Source organism: Cucurbita pepo, chromosome 11 (assembly GCF_057944985.1).
Source record: "Cucurbita pepo subsp. pepo isolate OVF chromosome 11, ASM5794498v1, whole genome shotgun sequence".
NCBI lineage: Eukaryota > Viridiplantae > Streptophyta > Magnoliopsida > Cucurbitales > Cucurbitaceae > Cucurbita > Cucurbita pepo.
In genome coordinates this window covers 13,359,673-13,381,679 of record NC_141808.1, presented here as the reverse complement: position 1 = coordinate 13,381,679, position 22,007 = coordinate 13,359,673, and the positions used below count along the sequence as shown (strand labels likewise).

Sequence of the window (22,007 nt, the reverse complement as noted above, 5' to 3'; positions counted from 1 at the left end):
TAAAAAATATCGATATTACTTTTCAAAGTTTGTGAATATTTTTGTTTGTACTAATAATTCCATCCATGGAATGAGAGTTTTTTTTTTTTTTTTTTTTTAATTTAAAAAGTTTAAAAGTAATTAAGTTGTTAAAAAAAAATTAAAATTATTAAGGAGAAATTAATTTAATATTATTAAAAATTTTGAAAGTGAGAAGTATTTTTTATTTTTATATAATTTAAGAACATTTATATAAATAATTTAAAGAAGGAAACAGAGAAATTAAAAATAAAAAAAGAACATTGATATAAATAATAATAGAAACATGTATTTGGCGGCGTCGAACTCGGGCGTGACTGCTGTTGAATTGCACTCAGTATGAATCTGACAAACACATTAATACAAAAAAAATTCTTAATATATTGTAGATATTTTAAGTTGGCTCGGGTCAATCCAAAGATTTTGCCCATGAACCAAAAACCGAACTGATTCAGTTCGGGTTCAGAAAAAATAAACCGAACCGAACCGAACCGAACCCTTATAATTCGGGTTGGGTTGGTCCGGGTTGTCGGATTACCGGGTTGAATGTACACCCCTAATAAATACCCTGTTGGATGCAGTAAGTAAAGCATCAACAACAGTTTTGCAATCAACAACGAGAAACAACGCTCTGATTCACTTCCACTTCTGTCTGCAATTCCTCCGAAGCTCCCATGGCTTCAATCCTTCCGTCATGCCTCTTTCTTCTCATGTCCATCATTCTTTTCTCCTCCTCCGCTCACTCCTCCCCTCAGAATATCCAAACTTGTTACCCTTTTCCTCTGCCACTCCATTTCCCAACCGTCACTGATACTACAGACAATCTCTCCATCTCCGGGAGAAGGCCGCCGCCGCCACCACCACCACCACATCCACCACTTCAAGAACCGAAGAGGATGGCGAAACCAAAGCGGAAGCTCAAGAAAGGCACCATTATAGCGGTGGCGGTTTCTACTGTGGCGGCTACCCTTCTGCTTTCTCTGGGTCTCCTGTTTTACATTCGAAGACGCATTCTTGCAAAACTCAAGGAACATCGAGTAGAATCTCAAGAATTTACAAGATTCGATGGAAACCTTAATGGGTTGATTGTTGAAGAAGATGGTCTTGATGTGATGTATTGGAAGAAGGACAATGAAGAAGATGAAGAGATGGGTTTTGCAAGAGATGGATCAATCGTCCCTGAGATTGTGCAAGAAACTCCTCTGCTCCATGGAATTTCTTCAATGGAAGCTCCTGATCACTCTCTGTCTAGTTCACGAGTATTGCCATTGCCGCCTCCTCCTCCATCAATGCCCCTGCCGCCTCCTCCATCAATCCCCCCGCCGCCCCCACCAACTGTAGTTGCCAAGACAGGGCCATCCAAAGATCAGGCTAGACTGAAGCCATTACATTGGGATAAGATCAATACCAATGTAGATCATTCTATGGTGTGGGACAAGATTGAGGACGGTTCTTTCAGGTAAAACCCATCGTCATAATTCCTAATTTGAAAGAGATTTTAGTTTGATTTTGTTCTCTTCTTTGATCTGATCTTTGTTCTTCAGCTTTAATGGCAACCGTATGGAAGATCTCTTTGGGTATGTAGCCACAGACAAGAAACTGCCAATAGAGCAGAGTGGCCTCAACCATGGCGGACCAAAGCTAATCTCAATTCTTGATTCTCACAGGGCAAGAAACATTGCGATAATTCTTAAATCTCTGAACATAACTCGGCAAGAACTTCTCGATGCTCTCACGGAGGGATATGGCCTCGATTCAGACACACTTGAGAAGCTTGTCAAGATCACTCCAACCAAAGAACAACAATTCCAAATCCTCAAATTTGATGGCGATTCATCAAGACTTGGCGATGCAGAATCTTTCATTTTCCATCTCCTCAAGGCTTTTCCAACGGCCTTCAATCGTCTAAACGCTATGTTTTTCAAATCAAGCTTCAAATCAGAGCTTAATCGACTCAAGGACTTTTCACAAACACTTAGTAGAGGTTGCGAAGAACTGAAGGGAAAAGGGCTATTCACAAAATTGTTAGAAGCAACTCTCAAAGCTGGAAATCGGTTGAATTCAGGAACAACGAGAGGTAATGCAACTGCTTTCAATCTCAAATCACTCTTAAAACTTTCCGATGTAAAAAGCACCGATAGAAAAACTACATTGCTTCATTTCATTGTCGAAGAAGTCATAAAATTCGAAGGGAAAAAACAATTCTTAAACAAAGATTCAAAGAATCTATCGGAAAAGGAAATAGAAACCGAATACATAATACTTGGATTATCGGCTATGGAATCACTCACTTCGGAGCTCTCCAACGTAAAGAAAGCATCCACAATCGACTATGAAGCCTTCATTATCACTTGCCCTAACATGTTAATCAAAATCTTAGAGATACAAAACCTTCTATCGATGGAAGGTGGTGAATACAAGATGAAGATGTTGGAATTTGTGAAATCTGCAGCGGAAGAAGTTGAGATAGCAAGAAGAGAACAAAGAAGGGTGTTGGATGAATTGAAGAAGACGAACGAGTACTATGAAACAAGGGAAACAGAAAATCCGTTAGGGCTTTTTGTGACGGTGAGAGATTTTGTGAGCACTGTGAATCAAGTGTGTCATGAAATAGCTGGGGAGTTGAAGGAAAAGATAAAGATGGGAAATATGGATGCATGTCAATCATTGAAGAGAACAATTAGCTTGAGATTTCCACGTCCTGGAGAGCATTTCAAGCGTAGAAGCTTTTCAAGTGATTCCACATATTAGCATTTCGACTCGGTAGATTCTTCCACAAATTTTCTTTTTCTTTTGTATTTCCCCTCGAAAAGATTAAATGTACCATTTGTTTTATAGAAAGAAATACACATTTTGGTTAATAAAATTGACAGCTAAATTCTAGTACTCTCAAACTTTTGAATATTTTAATTAATTAAAATATAAGGATATTAATAAACAAAAGATCGAAAGAAACCAGAAAATCGTCTACGAAGTTAAAGTGATTTTAAATTCTAAAACCACTTTGAAAAATAAGCTTAGAAGTTATCTCAAACTCATCTAACACAAAAGGGATTCTCTTATTGGTAACTTTTTTATAGGTTTGAAAAAGTTTATAAGACCCAATAAAGAATAGATGAGAAATTATGATACAATTTCCTATTCCTCTCGACGTCAAAATTTCAAAGCTACTCCCTCGAACAAGAAATCAACTGAAAACTTTGGGGGGAGAAGAATTCAAACAACATACTTGCAGCATCTTCAAAATTCAGCATATGTTCATGAAAGGAAGCGTTTTAGTATGAAATACTAACTTCCTTTTCACACATTTCATGGACGTGATCTCTCGCATCGGTTAAAGCACTCTGCAATGACACCACGAAACCTCGATAAGAATCCAGAATCATTACTATGAGATCAGGAAGAAGAATGGATGGTGATAATATATATATATATATATATATATATATATATCGATATAACCTGTCCAAATTTGGTCAGGAAGTTATTGGCAAGATTCAAGGATGTAACTGCTATGTCCTCGTTCGCTTTGAGTGCTTGGGCAATGGCGAATGCACCGGGATCCTGTATCCAGAACCAAAATGAAACAATATGAATGTGGGCTATCGATGTCTGGATGGACGTGCACGAGGTCAAGAAGCATGTACCCTTATTTCGTTGAAACCCAAGTCTAGTGAAGTTAAAGCTTCATTAACCACTTTCAAGCTGCGAGCTAGGCAAGTTGCACCCTGAAATTAAATTTGGGAAAGGAAGGAAATTCTGATATTAGATGAGTACTTCATTTTCTAATTAAAAACATGGCAAACGACAGATACAAACCTCGTCCCGGAGACCATTGCCCCGTAAATCCAAGACAGATATTGTAGTATTATATTTCAGAGTTTCGGCAATTAATTCAGCACCTTTTGGTCCAATCTGCAGAACATTTCATGCAATAAATTACAAGAGGCGTTATTTTTTTATGACAATAAAGCCAACCATCACATCCTTTACCTTACACCAACCAAGCTTGAGGTTTTTTACATTTCCATGAAACTTCAGCACCTCGGATAAAGCCTCCGCACCTTCTGGTCCAATGGGATTGTAAGCAATCTCCAACTGTGTTTGTGGGTGTAAGCGATTGATAAGGATAAATTTGTTCATGTCATAAAATGATAGAAGTTAAACACTCTCAAGTGCTAGATGGCTCACAGTGGTGATGGCATCATTATCCTTCAATGCTTGGGCGATTTTGGTAATACCCTCAGCATGTATGTTATTCCCTCCCTGTAAATAAACCCCACAAAAAAGGGTTGTCCATCTTAAATTTATAGTCGGGAAAGAGGAGACGATATACGAAAACATAGGAGAACCTAGGCTGCTCACCAGGTCTAAAGTTTTTATTGACCGATTTTGCTTTAGAGCCTCAGCAATCTTTTCAGCACCCTGGGGATAAAAAGGAAGTTTGTGAGTAATTTAATGTTCTGCAGAATATACATACATACATACTACAATTATAGTGTGAACTTTTCACCAAACATACTATGTGTCAATGGGGGTAAGAAGGGGCAAGAAGAGGAGCAAGAAGAAGCCGACATATCAGCCCAAGGCATGTTGTTTCTTTATCAAGAAACCAAGCTGTTGTCTAGGCTTATTAGGCATTTCCTAGACAAATGATGATTTCTTATTCTCATATTTCACGAGGTAAATAGGCTGAGATTACCTCCTTCAAAAGAAGTCAGAATGAAACTCAAGATGAATGAGATTGAACAGGAAGTCAAAACGAAACTCAAGATTCATTCGACTAACTTATAATGGTCAATCTAGCGGCTACTGAAAGTGTCGCCCACCCCATAATGGTCAATTCCACTCCAAAAATCAAACCTTCAATATGCCAAATACCTTCGCAGTCCATTCACGCACTGTCTTCAAACTCTGCCAAAATTTAAGTTGATCTTCCCTTGCTCACAACCGAACCTTTATTGCTAGAACTTTCCTGCAGTCTCCCCATTTCCCTGTTTCTTTTCTACTCTTTTTGTCATTCGCCTTTGTTTCATATATAGGAATTCTTCCTTTGGTGTGGTTATCTCACTCCTTTGATCATCAACCTTCACGATGTCTTGGATTTCTTTTCAAATGAAATTCACGATTCTAACGTGATTTCTTTTTTCTTTTTCTTTCTTTCTTTCTTTCTTTCTTTGACAAAATATATTTTCTCACTACCATGATCTCTTTAATTTTTTTGAAATCTACTTCATTGTATCTTGGAACTCAACTTCATTGTATCTTGAAACTTTACTTCATTGTATCTTGAAACAAATCAAGAATCAAATTCAATTGATTCATTCTTCATGTAAATGTTGAGGATTGTTGGGAGGGAGTCTCATATTAGCTAATTTAGGGAATGATCCTCGGTTATAAGTAAGGATCTCTATTGGTATGAGGTCTTTTGGGGAAGCCCAAAGCCAAACCATGAGAGTTTATGCTCAACGTGGACAATATCATACCATTGTGGAGAGTCATTATTCCTAACATTGTATCAAGAGTCATACCCTAAACTTAGCCATGTCAATAGAATCCTCAAATGTCGAAAAAGAATTGTGAGCCTCGAAGGTGTAGTCAAAAGTGACTAAAGTGTCGAGCGAAGGATGTACTTTGTTCGAAGGCTCCAGAGAAGGAGTCAAGCCTCAATTAAGGGGAGGCGGTTCAAGGGCTCTATAGGCCTCAGGAGAGGCTCTATGGTGTACTTTGTTCGATGGGAGGATTGTTGAAGATTGTTTGGGAGGGAGTCCCACATTGTCTAATTTAGGGAATGATCATGGGTTTATAAGTAAAGAATACATCTCCATTGGTATGGGACCTTTTGGGGAAGCCCAAAGCAAAACCATGAGAGCTTATGCTCAAAGTGAACAATATCATACCATTGTGGAGAGTCGTTATTCCTAACAGTAAAATTTTCTCCCTCTCCTCCCATACATTTGCATCTAACTCCACGGCCAAAAGATTGAGAACCGAATCGCACAAATTCCAAAATGATAGAAACTAAAGCAGAACCACAATGTATTGCAATATAAAAGGTACTCAAAATAAACATGTAATTTCAGGTACTTACACTGAAGCTCTCTTAAACCCTAATGCACTCACCAAAACAATGCCTCCTTCTCCCTTGCTCCCTCTATTTATAACCAAAATACCGTAACAACTTCCCTAACTACTTACTAATATATTCTTAATTTATAACCAAAATACCGTAACAACTTCCCTAACTACTTACTAATATATTCTTAATGGCATTCCTATCATATTCTTCTTGTGATATTCGTATCAATTGGAGTGCTTTTATTCACTCTTCATAGGTTTATTTGTAGTTGTCTTGGTTTCTTTTTTTTCTTTTTTCTTTTCCTTAAGTGTAGCCTTCTCTAACTGGTTTATTCTCTATGGTTCATCTCATAGACCGCCCCTCACAGATGGAGTTGGCTTCCAGATGCATTGGGGTCTTTTCTTTTTCCTTTTGCTTTGATTAAGTGAGAAGCTCTAGAAGTTTCGTGCATCTTGGATTTAATCAAGCTTTCGCATTTTATGTTATCAACAACTTAACAGAATACTTAAGCTTGTAGAACTTCATTAAGAGCAATTTTTAGAAGCTACCCGTTACCTCATCGCCAATATCATTCATGAACAAATTCAGTAAAACTAAGCTCTTAGTTCTCTTCATGAATTCGGCAACATGAAAGACACCTTTGGCAGTGATTGAGTTGTTACCAATGTCAAGAAGTGCAAGTTTTCCTACATAGGGAGTACGAATGTTGATGAAGTTAATGGATCACAAATGCATAAAATATAATGATGAGAATTTGATGAAGCTCGAACTTCAATAACAACAGAAGGAACCTAGAATGGCATATGACATACCTTTACGAGAAGATAAACCTGAAATTAAAGCACGCACGCCCTCATCACCAACTGAATTTCCATTCATGTGAAGTTCCTGTCCGTCAATTAAACAAATTATTAAAAAAAAAATCAATAGGTGACAAGGGGGTGTGTGTCAAGTAAACAAATTAAAAATATATATCCACAAATGTCAGAAAGGAACTTCGTGTTTCCAAGTTACGTTTTATCACATGTTACAAGTTTAAACTGGGCCTCTCATGGATGCAAAGTTTCTGTTGGGTTAAATAATGAGGTTATTTTTTAATCATATGGCAAGATTTCTCCTTGGAGCCAAGGACCAACCTGAGATGTAGGCTTCATTCAGGTGAGGTGCAGACTATATGATAAATATGACAAAAACATTGTCCACTCCTGATGTTAGGATGAAATTGAAGAATAGTCTTAAAGGAAGTCCAACTTGGATCCGTGAAGAAACAGAACAAATAGCTCACGCAAAGAATAAAAGTCTTTATTGCATGGATTGTTCCCGACTAGGTGCTAAATTCATGATCGAACCAACCTCATAGACAAAAGCTGAGTATCAACAACCATACCATCAATTTGTTGCAACACAGCTCAACCCAGACAAAAAAAAAAAAAGTCCCAATTTTTCATTAAAAAAAAAATAGTAATAAACCAGAAATGAAAAGAGAAAACAACTCAATCCAAACGTGGCACACAGGTTCAATACTTCCTACTCAAGATCTTGTTAGGCAAGTAGTCGGATGACTTCCTCCTAATCACTCAACTAGCTCAACCGATCGAAGGATCTCATCGTACAAGACAAAACTCTATTGCTTGCTTGAGTTGGACAAGATCCTTGCTCATCCCTTATCCCTTATCCAGACGCACAAAATTTCCTGCCTACAAATACCAGACCCATACCTTAACTTTGCCAAATTCTCTTGTTGAAAGATGGAATAAATCCTCAAACTAGAGAAATTTTAGAGGGTAATAGAGGTCGCTGGAAGTGGTGTGAGCTCTTGCCGGTCTTATTATTTAGGATTGTAGCCCTTCTTTATCTTCATCAGATCTTTTAAGTTTGCTTTAGCTGTCTTTTGGGTGGTGCTTTCTTATTTGCCCATTTTGTATTCTTTCATTTCTTACCAATGAAAACTGAATTTTGAAAATAAAAATAAATAATAATAACAACAGCAACAACAATAATAATAATAATAAAAATCAATCTTAAAGAAATAAAATACTTATATCATACTTCATGCTGGTCAAAGGTCCTCCCCCAATACATAAATTTAAATGTAACTATCTATAACATTATAAAACAATAGAAATAACCAAAAAATTCTGAATTACCTAATTAACAAAAGATAAAAGTAATTAATAGAAACTAAAGATTTAATCAAACTAATCGACTGAATAAAATATAAGCTCAAGACTAATTATCCAACATATTTTCTTCCTGCACCTTACAAGCAGCCCTCACCAAGTCACCTTTCCTCAAAGTCGTTCACTTGGTTAATCCATGAAAAACCAAGGTGACAATATCAACCACATTTTTCATTACAGACAACTAATGTTCAGGATATGTATATCGATTCATACCATATGGTGACCAGTTACATACTAAAATCCTCAATATCTCTAATTAAGGGAGCAATTCTCTCCTAATCTATTATCTGAAGCCAACCCCATCTTATTCATCAAAATAATAATAATAATAAATAAATAAAATAAATAAATAAGTAAGTAAAATAAAAATAAAAGCCAACAGAACACAAAATGGTAAATGCACAAAGACCCCCTCCATCACAGCTAAACATACTTTTTCTAGCCCAATAAACACGAACATTAAGAATTTCTAAACGTGCCTATTGAGAGAAATCTTTCTAGGAATTGCTCAATGTGCCTATTGATCCCAACCCGAGAACCACTCTAAAGGATAGATGTCATACCTCCTCACTATACCCTATGCCACATAGAGTCAACCTCTTATGGCAATCGCCACATCTATTTACCAATAGGACCTAATAGTGGAATCTCAAGTTACAAATGCCTGAACTCCGAAGTTCAGTGGCCTAGACGTGACTTCTCAATTTACCAAGGAGGATCCCCCACCCATTGTTGGGAACCATCCTCCATTGGAATCTTGCTGCTAGACACTACTTGTTTATAGGGCGCTCTGTAATATCAAATTCCATGCACCGATTGAAAATAGAATCAATCTAAATTTAATTAACTAATAAACAGGAAAAATCTTTAAATGGGATATTTTCCCTCTTTTACCACCTTCTCTACAACTTTATTGAAGACTAAGATGGGACTATAATATGTCTGCTAACTACAATAGCACATGAAAGGAGAAAACAGTTTCAGGTAGGATAGTTCTAAGCCTTGCAGCCAAGACTTTAGCAAGATCCTTATAAACACTAGTTGTTAGGCTGGTAGGTTTGGCTTGGAGACTTCGAATGCATTAGAGCCCTTGGGTACAAGACCAATCTGCTGTCTTGTGGGCACAGGAATTGACAGGCCCGTTTTGATAAATTTGTTGAACATCTCAAGAAAATCAAATTTAGAAGTGTTCTGTTTCTTTTGAAAGAACTACACATTTAACAACATCAGGCCCAAGAGCCTTGTTATGCCATTTACTGTCATGAGAATGTCTTCTTTAGGAAAAGGGACGTCAAACTGATCATTGGCGATCTAAGAGACACCATATTGGTTATTTAGTAACAAGAAGAGCGAAGGAAAGCCACAAATTCAGCCTCTATTTCCACATGAATAATTAAATTGACACAAAATTGATAAGATTCCTGACACCGAACATAGAATATTAACAAGACAAGATGTACCCTCAATGATTTGTTCCCTTCAAGTCCTTTAGCCAAAGCATTAGCTCCCAGGGCACCACCATAATTGCCACTAAAAAAAAGTCTTAAATTAGCTTCTAAAGAGAAAAAGGAAGATGGATGAGAGGCTAAATATATGTACATTAACGGTTGCAAAAGAAGAGATATACTGGGAATTTATATAGTGTTCAATTCTTCATGCATGTGTTTGAAAACTTCTAAATGATTATTTTACGGTATATTTTAATGGGAAGTTAATAATCTGTTACTCATTTGAATGATTTCTTTCATTCTTCTCAATGAAAACATAGTAATTATAAAATTTGTTACCCATTTAAGTAATTATTTACTTTCCAAGAAGAAAACAAGCTGATTGGATCCCTAAGAATAATTATAATTTTAGTGAATAAGTTCTTTAACTAATATAGACCACATAAATTATATCAAACTGAAATAACAAATTGTACATAACTAAAGAATATATATAAACATTTATAATCTAAAACATAAGTTTCACATTGTACAACTTAATTGAACCTTTTATTTGATTTTATGCACATTAATTTAAAAAGTAATAAATAATAAATTACTAATATTTAGAATTATAAGTTACATTTGAAAAATAAAATTATATACCTTTTTCCTTTGGAACATTTATCAAGTTATGAAAATAATTCTTCAAGTAAAATCAATTATGCTAGTTTTTCTGCTTTATAAATCATGTAATATCATGATCTTCAAAAACCAAAGTTTTAAAATCTCAAGAAAAAATAACTGAACAATAAGCAAATCTTATTCTTTTTAAATACTACGAATTTAATTTATGCAAACAATAAGCAAATCTTATTCAATCATCTTTGGATTTTTTTTTTTTTTTCCTTTTATCTCAAGAGTTTATTACTATCTTCATTTATTTTAGACGAATCAATATTCATTATTAAAAATTATATCATTGTTCACATATGTTTAAATATCAATAATTTATTATTGTCTTTATTTCTTCTCACAAACATTAATCTTTGTTAAGATCTCAATACAATTATTGTAGTATTTATTCTTTTTGTAAACATCAACGCCTCTTTAATAAAATAATCGATGTTTTATTCTTTTCTAATAAATATCTATATTAAAAATTAATAACCATATTAAAATGAGTATGAAAATATGAAGTTGAATAATAATATAAATTTCAATATTTATATTTATAGCTTCTTTATCTTTCTTTATTCTTTTTTTTTTTTTTTTTTTTTTTTTTTTTTGGAGAAAGATATAAACATAAGTATAAATATAGAAATTGAGGGTGATGAGTCCTCACTTAAGATGTATGTTCCGTATAGTGTTGTTTTCAAGAAGTGCTCCACCAAGACTTGTAAATCCCTACCTCCATTATCCAAAAAGAACAGAAGGAATCAATGTTACTATCTATTTTAACTACCTTCTTGAAGGAGAGAAACCATAAAGCATTATCAAACTCAGTAACTTACAGAATAGTCAATCATGTTATTGTTAAGTTCAAGTATGCGCAAGCTTGAATTTTTCTTCAGCATCTCGGCAACAGCTTTTGCACCCTGTAAAGAACTTGATAGTAAGATCAAATTTTAAAAAATTGAGGAAAGAAAAACAAATAAGGAACCAAAAGAACTTTGATGGCAAACAAATATCTCCTACAGATGAGCTTTAATCAAACTAGTCAGCTAACCTCATCTCCTATGTCAGTACTGTTTAGCTGAAGCGTCTGAATGCTAGAATTTTTCACCAGCAAATCACACAGGGTCTGAAAACAATTGTAATTGCAATATTTAAGCCAGTTGCATTTAGTACTAGCAATAATTTAATGCGGAAAAGCCACAATTCATGCTCACATGATCAGGATAAAATTAACAAATAAATAACTGGTCTATAGAACAAGATCAATGAATATACATCAATTCTGCAACAGGACACCCATTGAACTTTCCCAGTGCATAACATTCCCCGTATTCTAGTCTTAATCGATAAGTTTTAGGTTCAAAATACCTAGGTAAGCCAACCATGTGAATTCATATCTATATCACGAAAAACACAAGTTTCTGTTAACGTATTTGGGATATCAAATATCCCAGGAATAACTAGACTAGCAAAAGTTATGATGAACTGATTGATGACCAATCCAATACTTAATGAATAAATACTGAGAGGCAAATGTGAGATATCCCTTCATGACGAGGGCATTTTTCAACATACGAAAAATTTATATATTTGAATTATTTCTTACATTCTCCTCATTTTGTCCAACTTTAATTTACAAAAATTGATTCTATTAAAAATTCTCACCCCTTATGAAATTTTCTCCCCATAGACAAAGAAAGACGCTCACAAAAGAATCCAACCAATTTTAAGAAAGGGGGATCAAACAGGCAACTCCTCAATCATGTCCCAACGACCCCTACTAGTTAGACTAGCACAAATGTTTGAAGAAATCTACTCCAATTTTCAGGGTAAAACAACAACTATTACTGAGTAGGTGCGAGTTCTCGTTTTGTAGTTTCTTGGGGACTCTTCGTTTGTTAGATTTTTTTTATGCCCTTGTACATTCTTTCATTCCTCTTGATGAAAGCTCAGTACCTTGCCCAAAAAAAAATGGTAAAACAACCACTCCAAAGCATCTGATCCCCCTTCCACTATGACAAGCACTAGGCATAAAACCAAATACAAAGATCTTTGCACAAAGTCTATGCCATTTACCCTCCTCTCAAAGTAACCAAGGAAAGAATCTAAAATCTTACTTTGTCTTTAAAAGTCTACCTAATTCCTCTAGAGGCAAGTGTTCCAAATCATATCATGCTTCAACAATTCAGCAATCACAGCTTTGACAACAACTTGAACGTACACAATGTAAGAACTTTTACTGGGATGAAATGAACAAATTTTGAGAGTTTTGGGTTTGTTAATGGGATTTCATAGCTGTAGGAATCTGAAATTCAGATTCTTTACTATTCTTTGCATCAGAAAAACAGGAAGGAAAGAACAAAGAAGATTGATCAAAATTGTTGAATCCACTTCAGATTCTTAGCATCGACACGCAGTTTTACACTTGAATCCACAAGCCTATGACTCAATAAATAGTTGCTGAATGACGTATTATTAAACATGAAATAAAGATACTAGGTACCATAATAGAAACTCAAATATACTAACATTAAAAAAATAAAGCAATTTAGAAACTATTAAAATGAAATAAAGACAGGGACTTGGAAATCCAATAAGGATTATAGAACCTAATTAAATTAAAATTTCAAGATACTAGGTACCTTTTTAAGCAATATACTAACATTAAAAAAATAAAGCAATTTTTTAAGGGTTAAGAAAAAGACAAACCATAATAGCATAGGGATTCTAATTGTATATGCACAAGTATCTAAGGCACGAATGTACGCCTTTCTTTTAGAAAGGTAAGCTAACGCCTGTGACCTTCATCTGTGAACCAGATCTGACCCATTTTGTTGAGCTAAAACGAAGTGTTTGGTGAGTGCTTTCAGAGTGCCCTTCCATAAATCTTTTATCTTAGTAAATTTTCTTTTGTTTCTACCCTTGGACATCAGCTAATCAAATTAACCTCACAGTTTTCTATGTTCAATCTCTCTTCTCTTTCCACCCATGGACATAGTCTTATCGTGGGTCTGAATAGGCTAACCGTTTGGCAAGTGCTTTCAAATTTATCTTCGCCATACTGGCATTGCTTCAGTCTACTCTCCCTCTCTCTCTCTCTCTCTCTCTCTCTCTCTCTCTATAAATAACAAGAAAGAGAGATACAACCTAAGGGCCAGGGGCTTGTTAAAAATGGTAGGAATGTTGTAATTACAAAACAATTTCCTGTGACTATATCCCACCAAGAAGGCGGTAAGCTGTACACTTCTCCAAGAGAATAAAAAGAGGGCTTATCTTCAACGATACTCTAATTCCCCCAAAACATAAAATTAAGCAGGTGAATGCTCATCAAATATTAAAGATATAAAAAGTTTTGCCGACCTTAACTCCTTCATCTCCAATTGGGTTGCCAGAAAGATCAAGGGTCTTTAAAACGATATTTGATTGAAGGACACCATCAAATGCTTTTATCCCTTCAGCTGTTATTCCATTTGCAGAAAAATTAACTTCCTCAACCGTCTGTAACAATAAAATAATCCAATTAAATAACCCAACATAAAATTAGCAACACTTCATGTCATAATGTTGCACGGGAAAAAAGTAGCAAAACAAAATAGCAACTGCTCATGGCAATCACGCTCATTAGCTATAACACTAGCCATGGATTATAGAAGCAGAAAAGAATTAGTAGATGAACCTGATTGTATCCTAAACTCTCAGCAAGAAAAAACAGGCCTTCATCTCCAAAGTTGCGTGCTGTCAATAATAAGTTTAAATATCACATACTTCACAATTGGCAAGTGAATGAAGTTTAGAACTTGAACAAATTAAGCATAAAAAAATTGACCTTTGTGAACACTCGAACAAAGAAACATTGGACCCATGGGAAATAGTAAATACATCTAAGTCCTAATAATCAGATTATGAAAATACCATATCCATTTTAAATGACTGATAATGAAAGTTGACGAACCTAGGAGATATACCAAAAGTGCTGGATATTATGGCCAGTTTCAAGATGTGGTGAAGTCAGTTGGAAAATTCAATCGGTATTGACAAAGTTCACTTAGATTAAACGACTATGTCATAATGCTGCAGCATTCAATAACACGGCAGCATTGAAACAAAAATCATGTCTCCGTTAACTCTCTGAGTGTCATACCTGTCATGTCGACACTTCTAAAAGTCCGGAGTTCTTTTGCAAAGTCATTAAGCTTCAATTTGGCTTCCCTGTCAATCTTGGCGGTAAGATTTGGAAACAAATTTATACCAGCACCGAATGACCATTTAGCTTCTTGGGCTGGGGATTTGTTTCTCTCAGATGAAGACCTATCTGACTTCGGAATCGTGAGTCTTTCCACCAATTTCCATAAAACTGTGAACTTAAAACTTGAATCAGTATCTCCAAAGTCGAAATTCGGTGCCATTGTATTCCCAAATATAAATGGAAGCGGCGAAAGTTACAAGTCATGCTTCAAATTAGTACATTTAAACTTGAAGACATCAATTTGCACTTCAATAAGAATACATTTAGAAATTCCTTTGGAATTTGAAAAGAAAACGAAAAGTGCAAAACCGTACCGAACGTAACCACGATGAACACGCCAGCAGGTAAAACATTGGAGGCAACCTGCTTCAGCGGGGCAATCACCGAGGAGCTCTCCGTTTGAGACTCCCTGTAAACTCTTCGAGAAGTTGCAGCCCGCCTGGAGCCGCCCTCGGACCTCAACGTAGCCTTCAACACCAAATTTCTGAACCTAAAACCTCTTCTCCAGTGCGCAACCGAAACCAACGCACCATTGGCATGATAATCGAAGCTAGAACGGCGAAATCCCAGAGGTCGGAGCCCTAGCGAATGAAGTCGGAGGAAAATCTAGAATGGAAGCCAGAACAGTTGAAATTGCGAGGTAGAAGCATTGGATTGATCGGAGAAAACAATCAAGCGAAAAAGTAAAGTAGTTACCTTAGGATGAGAGGAGAGAGAGATAGTAGAGGTGGAAGTAGAGGCCATGGATGCTGCTTGGAAGTGGATTAGATGCGCATGGGAGAGAAGGTATGTGGAGCCGCTGGCCACGGGAGAGAGAGTGAAGTGTTGGTTTGGGATACGGAGGCGATTGCTCCAAACCAGAGTCCTGCAGGTTCTTCCCGAAGTTTTCCTGATTATTCTTTCTTTTATTTTTAAATAACACCTCATAAATGTAGGTCAAAATTTCGAATATCCACAAAATAAATAATAAAAATAAATAAATAAAACATTTTGGTCATTAGGGCTTTTTAAAATAAAAATAATAAATGATAAATTATTATTTTTTTAAATGTGTTAAATCGTTGAAAAAGATTCTAATTTTTATTCTACCTCATTTCAATTATACCTTTAAAAGTTTTTCATTTTTCACGTTTGAAAATTGTTTTGGAGGTTCGAGGAAGAGAGAAAGAAAGAAGAAAACATAGGGAACTCAGTAGCCAGAGGTTTGAGGTAGACCCACGCTTGCTAGAACGCTTGTTGTTGAGATTGCGATTTGTGGACGGTCAATTTCAAATAGGAAAAAATGAATTTTTTGGGCAACCACCGAGGCAACAACGATGTAGTCTGATCCCGCATCTAATGATTCATGTGTTTCATGCGATACAACTTGAATGCTTCATAAGTTTCGAGCAGCATAGTCTAAATACTCCACTCAAGGCTTCATACTTTCAAAGCAACGCCTTCATACATTCAAAGCAACATAGTCTAAAAACGTACATAAAAGACTTCTTACACTCAAAACACTCCAACAATGTGTGTGTTCTTATCGAATTGAAACCTTGACTATATCTTTTTAAGTCTTAGGGGGCATTTTGGTCATTTTACTCCTAAATTTTAGTTTGGCCTCTAAATTGTTCCAATAATTTTCAAAATTTTAGGAGTTATTCTAATGTATTGCTATAATGTGTTGTTTCATGTAAATTGCTATCTTGTAAAACAAATTTTATGACGATGACGACAACAATTAAACCAATGTTTTATGTTAGTTAGAGTAGTTGAGAGTTCAAGACGCGAACCAAAAACATTAAATTTTGGAACCCTTAGGAACATAAATGTTGGACTTGGAAACACAAAAAAACCCAAAAGCTGTTAAAATATAGAATAAAAAAAGTAGGGGTATTAAAAATTAGGCATAATTGTATCATACAAATATATTGTGTAATTTCTATTGATTTTGATAGGTCTCAAGGGACCATATTGTAACAGTGAGTTTTTGAATCGTCTATATGTGGCTAATGAATGCTACGGCCTTGTTTTCTCTGTGCCTTCAGCTAAGCTACCGCTGGCTGCTCTCACATAACACAAAAGAAGAGGCTCATTTGGTTTACAACAAAAAAGGAAAAATCAAATGAGCTTCTTTTTGTGGAAAAAGGTCTTGAGGTGCCAAATTTGCAATCCCGCTACCGATAAGCAAACGAAAAGCGAAAGAAAACTCAACCGCGCCATCTTCGTGTTCGTACTTGCATTCAGATCTTGCATTTCTTCCTCCCTGCCATCGTACATTGTTCAAAATTTCATTTCAGGCCAACACAGAACAAAAACCACATGTAAGGCTATCGAGGTCAATCGGGATCGGGATCGGGATCGAGTGATACCAATTCCATAAACAGAGTGAGAGAGAGATATAGCTTTGTTCTGTTTACCTTTCACGGAGATAATACATCTCTTCTTGAATAGAATTGGCAGTTTCAAACAACTTCTGCATCTCAAATTCCATAGCCTGGCATTGTAAGGCAAACGTTAATGGCACAGCGCACGAGATTTGGGAAAATAACCCGAACAACGTATTTCAGCAATTTATTAGAATTGAAAATACAAACAACACGTGTGCCGTATAGATCTGTGTCGTTCAACCAAAATTATGAAAGCAGCCATTGAAGCAACAACATCAGCATTTGAAGTTGTTACAAGTTCATAGCGTTTAATAGTCGTCTTTTATAGTAATTTGACATTTGTATAAAAGCATTTTAATGTAACACAAATCAAACCAATAAACTTACACTTTTAAGTTTATCTTCCTAACTTCATTTTTGTATTTCAATTTTTGTTTCTTCCAACTCCCTATCGAACGAGCCTCTCCTCAACTCTAGATTCCTGTTACGAACACTCGGGTTCCAACCTTGTTCAATAATTAATCGTGTCAGAAATTATGAAAAATTAAGGGAATGGTCACCCTAACCAGATGTCATCCCAAAAAGGATTTCACTACAAAAACCCCACCTTATACCCAATATTAAGCTAAAACAATTTGTTGAGCTTTGTAATCTCCTTTCATGGGCTGTAAAGACCCTTTCCAGTTTTTGTATTTTAACTGACACCCCTAGCTACTGTCAGCCCCTTTCCACAAAAACAATCCGAACGCTTTTCAAATGTTCTTAGATACAGCAATAGGGATTCTAAAAATACACTATTTGAACAAAGTTGAATCTAGATTTGTCTAATGCAAGCAAACAATAGTAAATAGTGTAGGAGTTTAATAGCAAAAATAATGGTGCCGGGGCTCTTTATGAATTGTAAAAGTTTGTTCTTAAGAGAGAACCAGCAATAAGATTGTTAGTACCATAGGAGAAAGAATACCGAGAAAACTTGGCGAGTGAAAATTGTGTTCGGGAGGCTGTGTCATGCTCTCCACTACAGCCATTGTTAATGTATCTAACCTAATTATATGACTTCTTTCAAACAACAAAGAACAGTGGCTCTAAATTTAGAGGGGATGCAGATCTTGAGTGGCAAAAGGGAAAGAAAAAGTTGAGTCGTCCTATTGATTTAAAGATCTTATTTTTATACTGGAAAGAGAAGGATAAGACATCCCGAACTAGACCTTGTTGGCAAAATGAGCTTGGAGGTAACAAAGGGGATCAAAGAAAGAAGCTTCATAGTAAGATAAGCACAAGGATCCATGGGACGAAGAACTTGGGTTGTTTTCTTGTTCTTTTTAACAATGAGAGGAAATCTAGAATTGACCACAATCCCTGGCCAAATGTTGCCAACCCCAAACCTCTTTTTGAGCCGTCAACAATCCTAAGGGAGGGAAATGAAGTCTCGGACATTATGTTTGGAGAGATAGGTGCCTAATGCCACGGTCATGCTTGTCCAAGACCTGTTGGCCGCGTCTTGGATGTCTCGATCATGCTTGTCCATGACGTGTTGTCCATGGTTGCATGCCCGATCCAAACCTTTTTACTTGCTTTCATGTCAGATAGGTCTTTACTATTCTTGTTGTGTCACCAAAATCATGTCTACACCCACGAGGACTAAAATGCCCCAAAATGTACTATTGGGGACGTGACTAGTCGTCAATTTTTCCTACCCGAGATATATGCTATCAAAGCTGTGATGATTGCTTATTCACTTTTAGCCTATAACATCGCTTTTTTAAAAATTGTTTTCAATGTATTACCTCACTCACGTTTTATAAAACATCTCTCTCAAACATGACTCAAGACTCAAGTATATACCAAAATTGTCCGTGAAGTCCGAATCTCACACGACTGACTTGTTTGTTGAGTTAGACCAAGTGTGACACAATCGTTATCCACAACCACAAAAGTGCGATTGTGACACCTAGTTGAGCAGATTCCCTACCTCTTTTGCTAACTCTAGTTCCAAAGACATGAACCGAAAGAAGCCGGGGACGAACGACTAGATTTGAAATTCCCCACTACAATGCTTCAACTATTCTTGACATTTGCTAATTCCACAAAAGAAACATAATTCGGTTGAGCGCATAGATTAAGAAGAAGGATAACAAAACAACTGTGTGGTTGAACGAAGTCAACGATTGCTTGGAGTTTGCGACTTGAAAGGAAGTCTAGGTTGTTCAATGAAAAAGAAAGCCTAGGCAGGAAGATATTACTAATACAAGCAAAGAATAGTGAATTCCTCAAATCCAGAGAATCAAAGCTTCACAAAGAATTGAAATGTCGAATAAAAACGCCAACCAAAATCCTCCAAAACTAGCAAAAGGTGAAAGCAGAAGCCATCAAAAGGAACGAAGTTGAATCTAGATTTGTCAACACAATCAAAAACTTACTTCGACATCGCCCTTCTTAGCAACACTGGACCATTGCTTGGCAGCCACACCCGTCCTCCAATCGAAATCCACCGTTAATGTTACTTGAGGCTTGTGATCAGGAACCCAAAAGCAGGTCATGAAATCACCCCCTTCCCCAGCAACGAACGCGAATTGCCCCGATTCCACCTTGTCGGAATAGTGGAAGGTATTCCCAGTAGTCGAAGTCACCTACAGATTCCAAAACCCTAAATCAAGCATCACTCATCGATCAAAAACCCTAAAAAGAAAAAAAAAAAAAAAAAAAAAAAAATCAAGAAATCCTCCCAAAAAACCATACCCTAACAACAAGCTTGCGATCATCAGTCAAAGGCTGGGCTTCGTTGGGATTGACAACGTGATACTTCCCAACAGTCATGGCGTTCTGCTTAATGTCCTCGGAGATGCATTTGGTGTGGCCGGACTGCAAGTCGAATCGAAGAGATTCCGATCCAGAAGAAAGAAATCCGATGAGTAGGAGGAGCTGAAAAGCGGCGAAGGAAGGAACCATTTTTTGAAAATGGAAGAAAATCTTGAATGGCAAGTAGAACAGAGGTAGAGAGAGATTCGAGTTAGTGTGATTTGAAGGAGAAAGAACACCGGAGAGATTTCAACGGCGGCCAACGAAAATGTATAAAAAAAAAAACCAAATAAAAATAATAATAATTATTACATATTACAAAAACAAACAAAAACGTCAAAATTAAATTGACATTCCCGTTGGCTGAGACACGTCCTATTTCTTCCGCCACAGACTGACACGTGTTTAACCAAGCAGAGTTTGTATTACATTTTACCGTTGTGCCCCTCCTCCATTTTTCTTTTGTTTTTTTTAAATCTCATTTTGGTAGGTCAACGTAAATGAATCTTGGTTTCTTATCTTTATTTCTTGGTTCTTTGTTTTTATCTTTAATTCTTGTTCTCGTTTATTATTCTCTAAGATAGTCTCCCTAGGACTTAACGCATGTAGTTTGAACCTGCATCTACGGCTTCATGTGTTCCCTACAATACAACTGAAAACCTACTCCCAAGGCTTCTTACCTTCCAAGTGAAATAGTCTAAAAACATATGTCCAAGGCTTCATACATTCCAAGTGATATAGTTTAAATACCTATGTCCAAGGTGATAAGAATTACAGTGTTTCAAATGTTAAATCTAGACCTGTTACACAATCTAATGACAAGAAGATTCAACAAGTATTTATTCTTCATCTACAAAATTGGATAGGCTTGGTTTTTACCATTATTTCATGTGTTACCAGCTTATTCAATTGAAGAAAGACCATTTGGTGCTTCATAAATGAATATTTGCACAGTTGAAGTAGCAGATGAAGTTGTTATAAATTGTACTCGATTCGGAAGTTGTTAGAAAACATTATTTATTATTTTTAATTTCACAATTCTTGTAGGGGCAACAGGGTGAGAAGTTATTTGTCAAATTGACTTCTTATTTTGTGGACATTTAGAGGGGAGTGGGGTAAATTATGGCTAGGGCATTTGAAGAATTGAAAGTTTGTTTTAGGGAGAAATTATAAATACCCACAAACTATAAGTAAAAAAACAGATTTTGTGAATGAAAATTTAGCTCTCAAATTAAGACTTTCCCCTTCGAAATTCGAGCATCATTTTTGTCATGTCTAAGTTTTATGTCATGTTTGTGGTGGATTGCATCTGAGTCATTCAATAAAGTCTTGATCCGAATCTTGCTTACAGTGATCTTAAGAGGTAATCTAATTTTAACCTTTATCTTTTGGTTGATCCGAACTTTGTATAAGGAATTGTTAATTTCTTTGATTCAAGAGTTCTTACTTCAACAAAAGCTTGGATCATTGGGCTGAGGATTAGGGTTTCTTATCACAAGATTTCTTACTTTCCAAGCGGTGCAGTTCAAAACGTGCGTCCAAGACTTCTTAAATTCCAAGTGATGATCTGAAAACCTACATCTAAGGTTTCAGGTGTTCCAAACGATGTAGTCCAAGTTAAACATGTTGTATTTTGGGAGGTCTAGGGGTTCTTAGGTTCTGAATCTAAGGACCTTGGTCCTTGTTCTGAGTGGTACCTAGCAGTCTTCATGTTTTAGTGGACTTAAGGTTGGTGTTGTGTTTTTTCTTGATTCTTGTCCTTGGAGCGTTTTCTTAGTTTCATGGGTTCTTGCTCCAAGGGTTATTCTTAAGGCACAATCATGACATAACTCTCATCATAAATTCTTAAGCCCTAATAAAATCTCATAAGTTAGGAAGATTTCATAATAACATGCATAACTCATTCATGGCATCTAGAATTTTTGTTTAGGGGATTTGGGGTAGTTTCATCATTTCTCTTAAGCTTTGGCTTCGCCCCAAACTTGGCTTAGGTTCTAAAATTTGATTCAAACATCTTAAAATCTTGGGTAAACCTTCGTGTTTTTATAGATAAATGTTACTTAAGATCTTGAGTTATTTGGAGGTTGTTTGGACGATGAAATATCCTAAGAAAGTTTTAGAGGCATTTTGGTCATTTTACCCTTAGTTCTTGGTTTAGCCCCTCAGCGTACTCCAATGATTTTGGAGTTTAATTGGTTCATAAAC

The 22,007-nt window shown here is 36.0% G+C and overlaps 3 protein-coding genes across 4 annotated transcripts; 1 reads left to right on the top strand and 2 right to left on the bottom strand.

Moving 5' to 3' along the window:
• Positions 1–485: 485 nt before the first annotated feature.
• LOC111783849 (formin-like protein 4) lies at positions 486–2,933 on the top strand. The gene is made up of 2 exons (XM_087128360.1): positions 486–1,477; positions 1,563–2,933. Exons 1-2 carry the CDS (start codon positions 693–695, stop codon positions 2,767–2,769), a joined length of 1,992 nt encoding a protein of 663 aa, XP_086984486.1. The 5' UTR covers positions 486–692; the 3' UTR covers positions 2,770–2,933.
• Positions 2,934–3,058: 125 nt separating this feature from the next.
• Positions 3,059–15,529, bottom strand: EMB2004 (RNI-like superfamily protein). Of its 2 annotated transcripts, XM_023664698.2 has the most exons (18): positions 15,328–15,528; positions 14,946–15,237; positions 14,527–14,739; positions 14,062–14,120; positions 13,746–13,883; positions 11,437–11,511; positions 11,222–11,305; positions 11,053–11,114; positions 9,741–9,810; positions 6,910–6,985; positions 6,653–6,783; positions 4,384–4,443; positions 4,210–4,284; positions 4,012–4,116; positions 3,838–3,933; positions 3,666–3,746; positions 3,481–3,582; positions 3,059–3,362 (listed from the first exon to the last, which is right to left on the bottom strand). In XM_023664698.2, the coding sequence occupies exons 1-18, from the start codon at positions 15,373–15,375 to the stop codon at positions 3,294–3,296; spliced, it is 1,836 nt and encodes a 611-aa protein (XP_023520466.1). In that variant the 5' UTR covers positions 15,376–15,528; the 3' UTR covers positions 3,059–3,293. The 2 variants fall into 2 exon arrangements, with proteins under 2 accessions (XP_023520466.1, XP_086984487.1); XM_087128361.1 differs by having other exon boundaries at positions 4,210–4,443; positions 15,328–15,529.
• A 963-nt stretch (positions 15,530–16,492) lies between these two features.
• On the bottom strand, positions 16,493–20,093 carry LOC111783873 (transmembrane emp24 domain-containing protein p24delta9). Its single transcript, XM_023664706.2, has 4 exons — positions 19,743–20,093; positions 19,424–19,633; positions 17,034–17,110; positions 16,493–16,879 (listed from the first exon to the last, which is right to left on the bottom strand). Exons 1-4 carry the CDS (start codon positions 19,950–19,952, stop codon positions 16,735–16,737), a joined length of 642 nt encoding a protein of 213 aa, XP_023520474.1. The 5' UTR covers positions 19,953–20,093; the 3' UTR covers positions 16,493–16,734.
• Between the last annotated feature and the right edge of the window lie 1,914 nt (positions 20,094–22,007).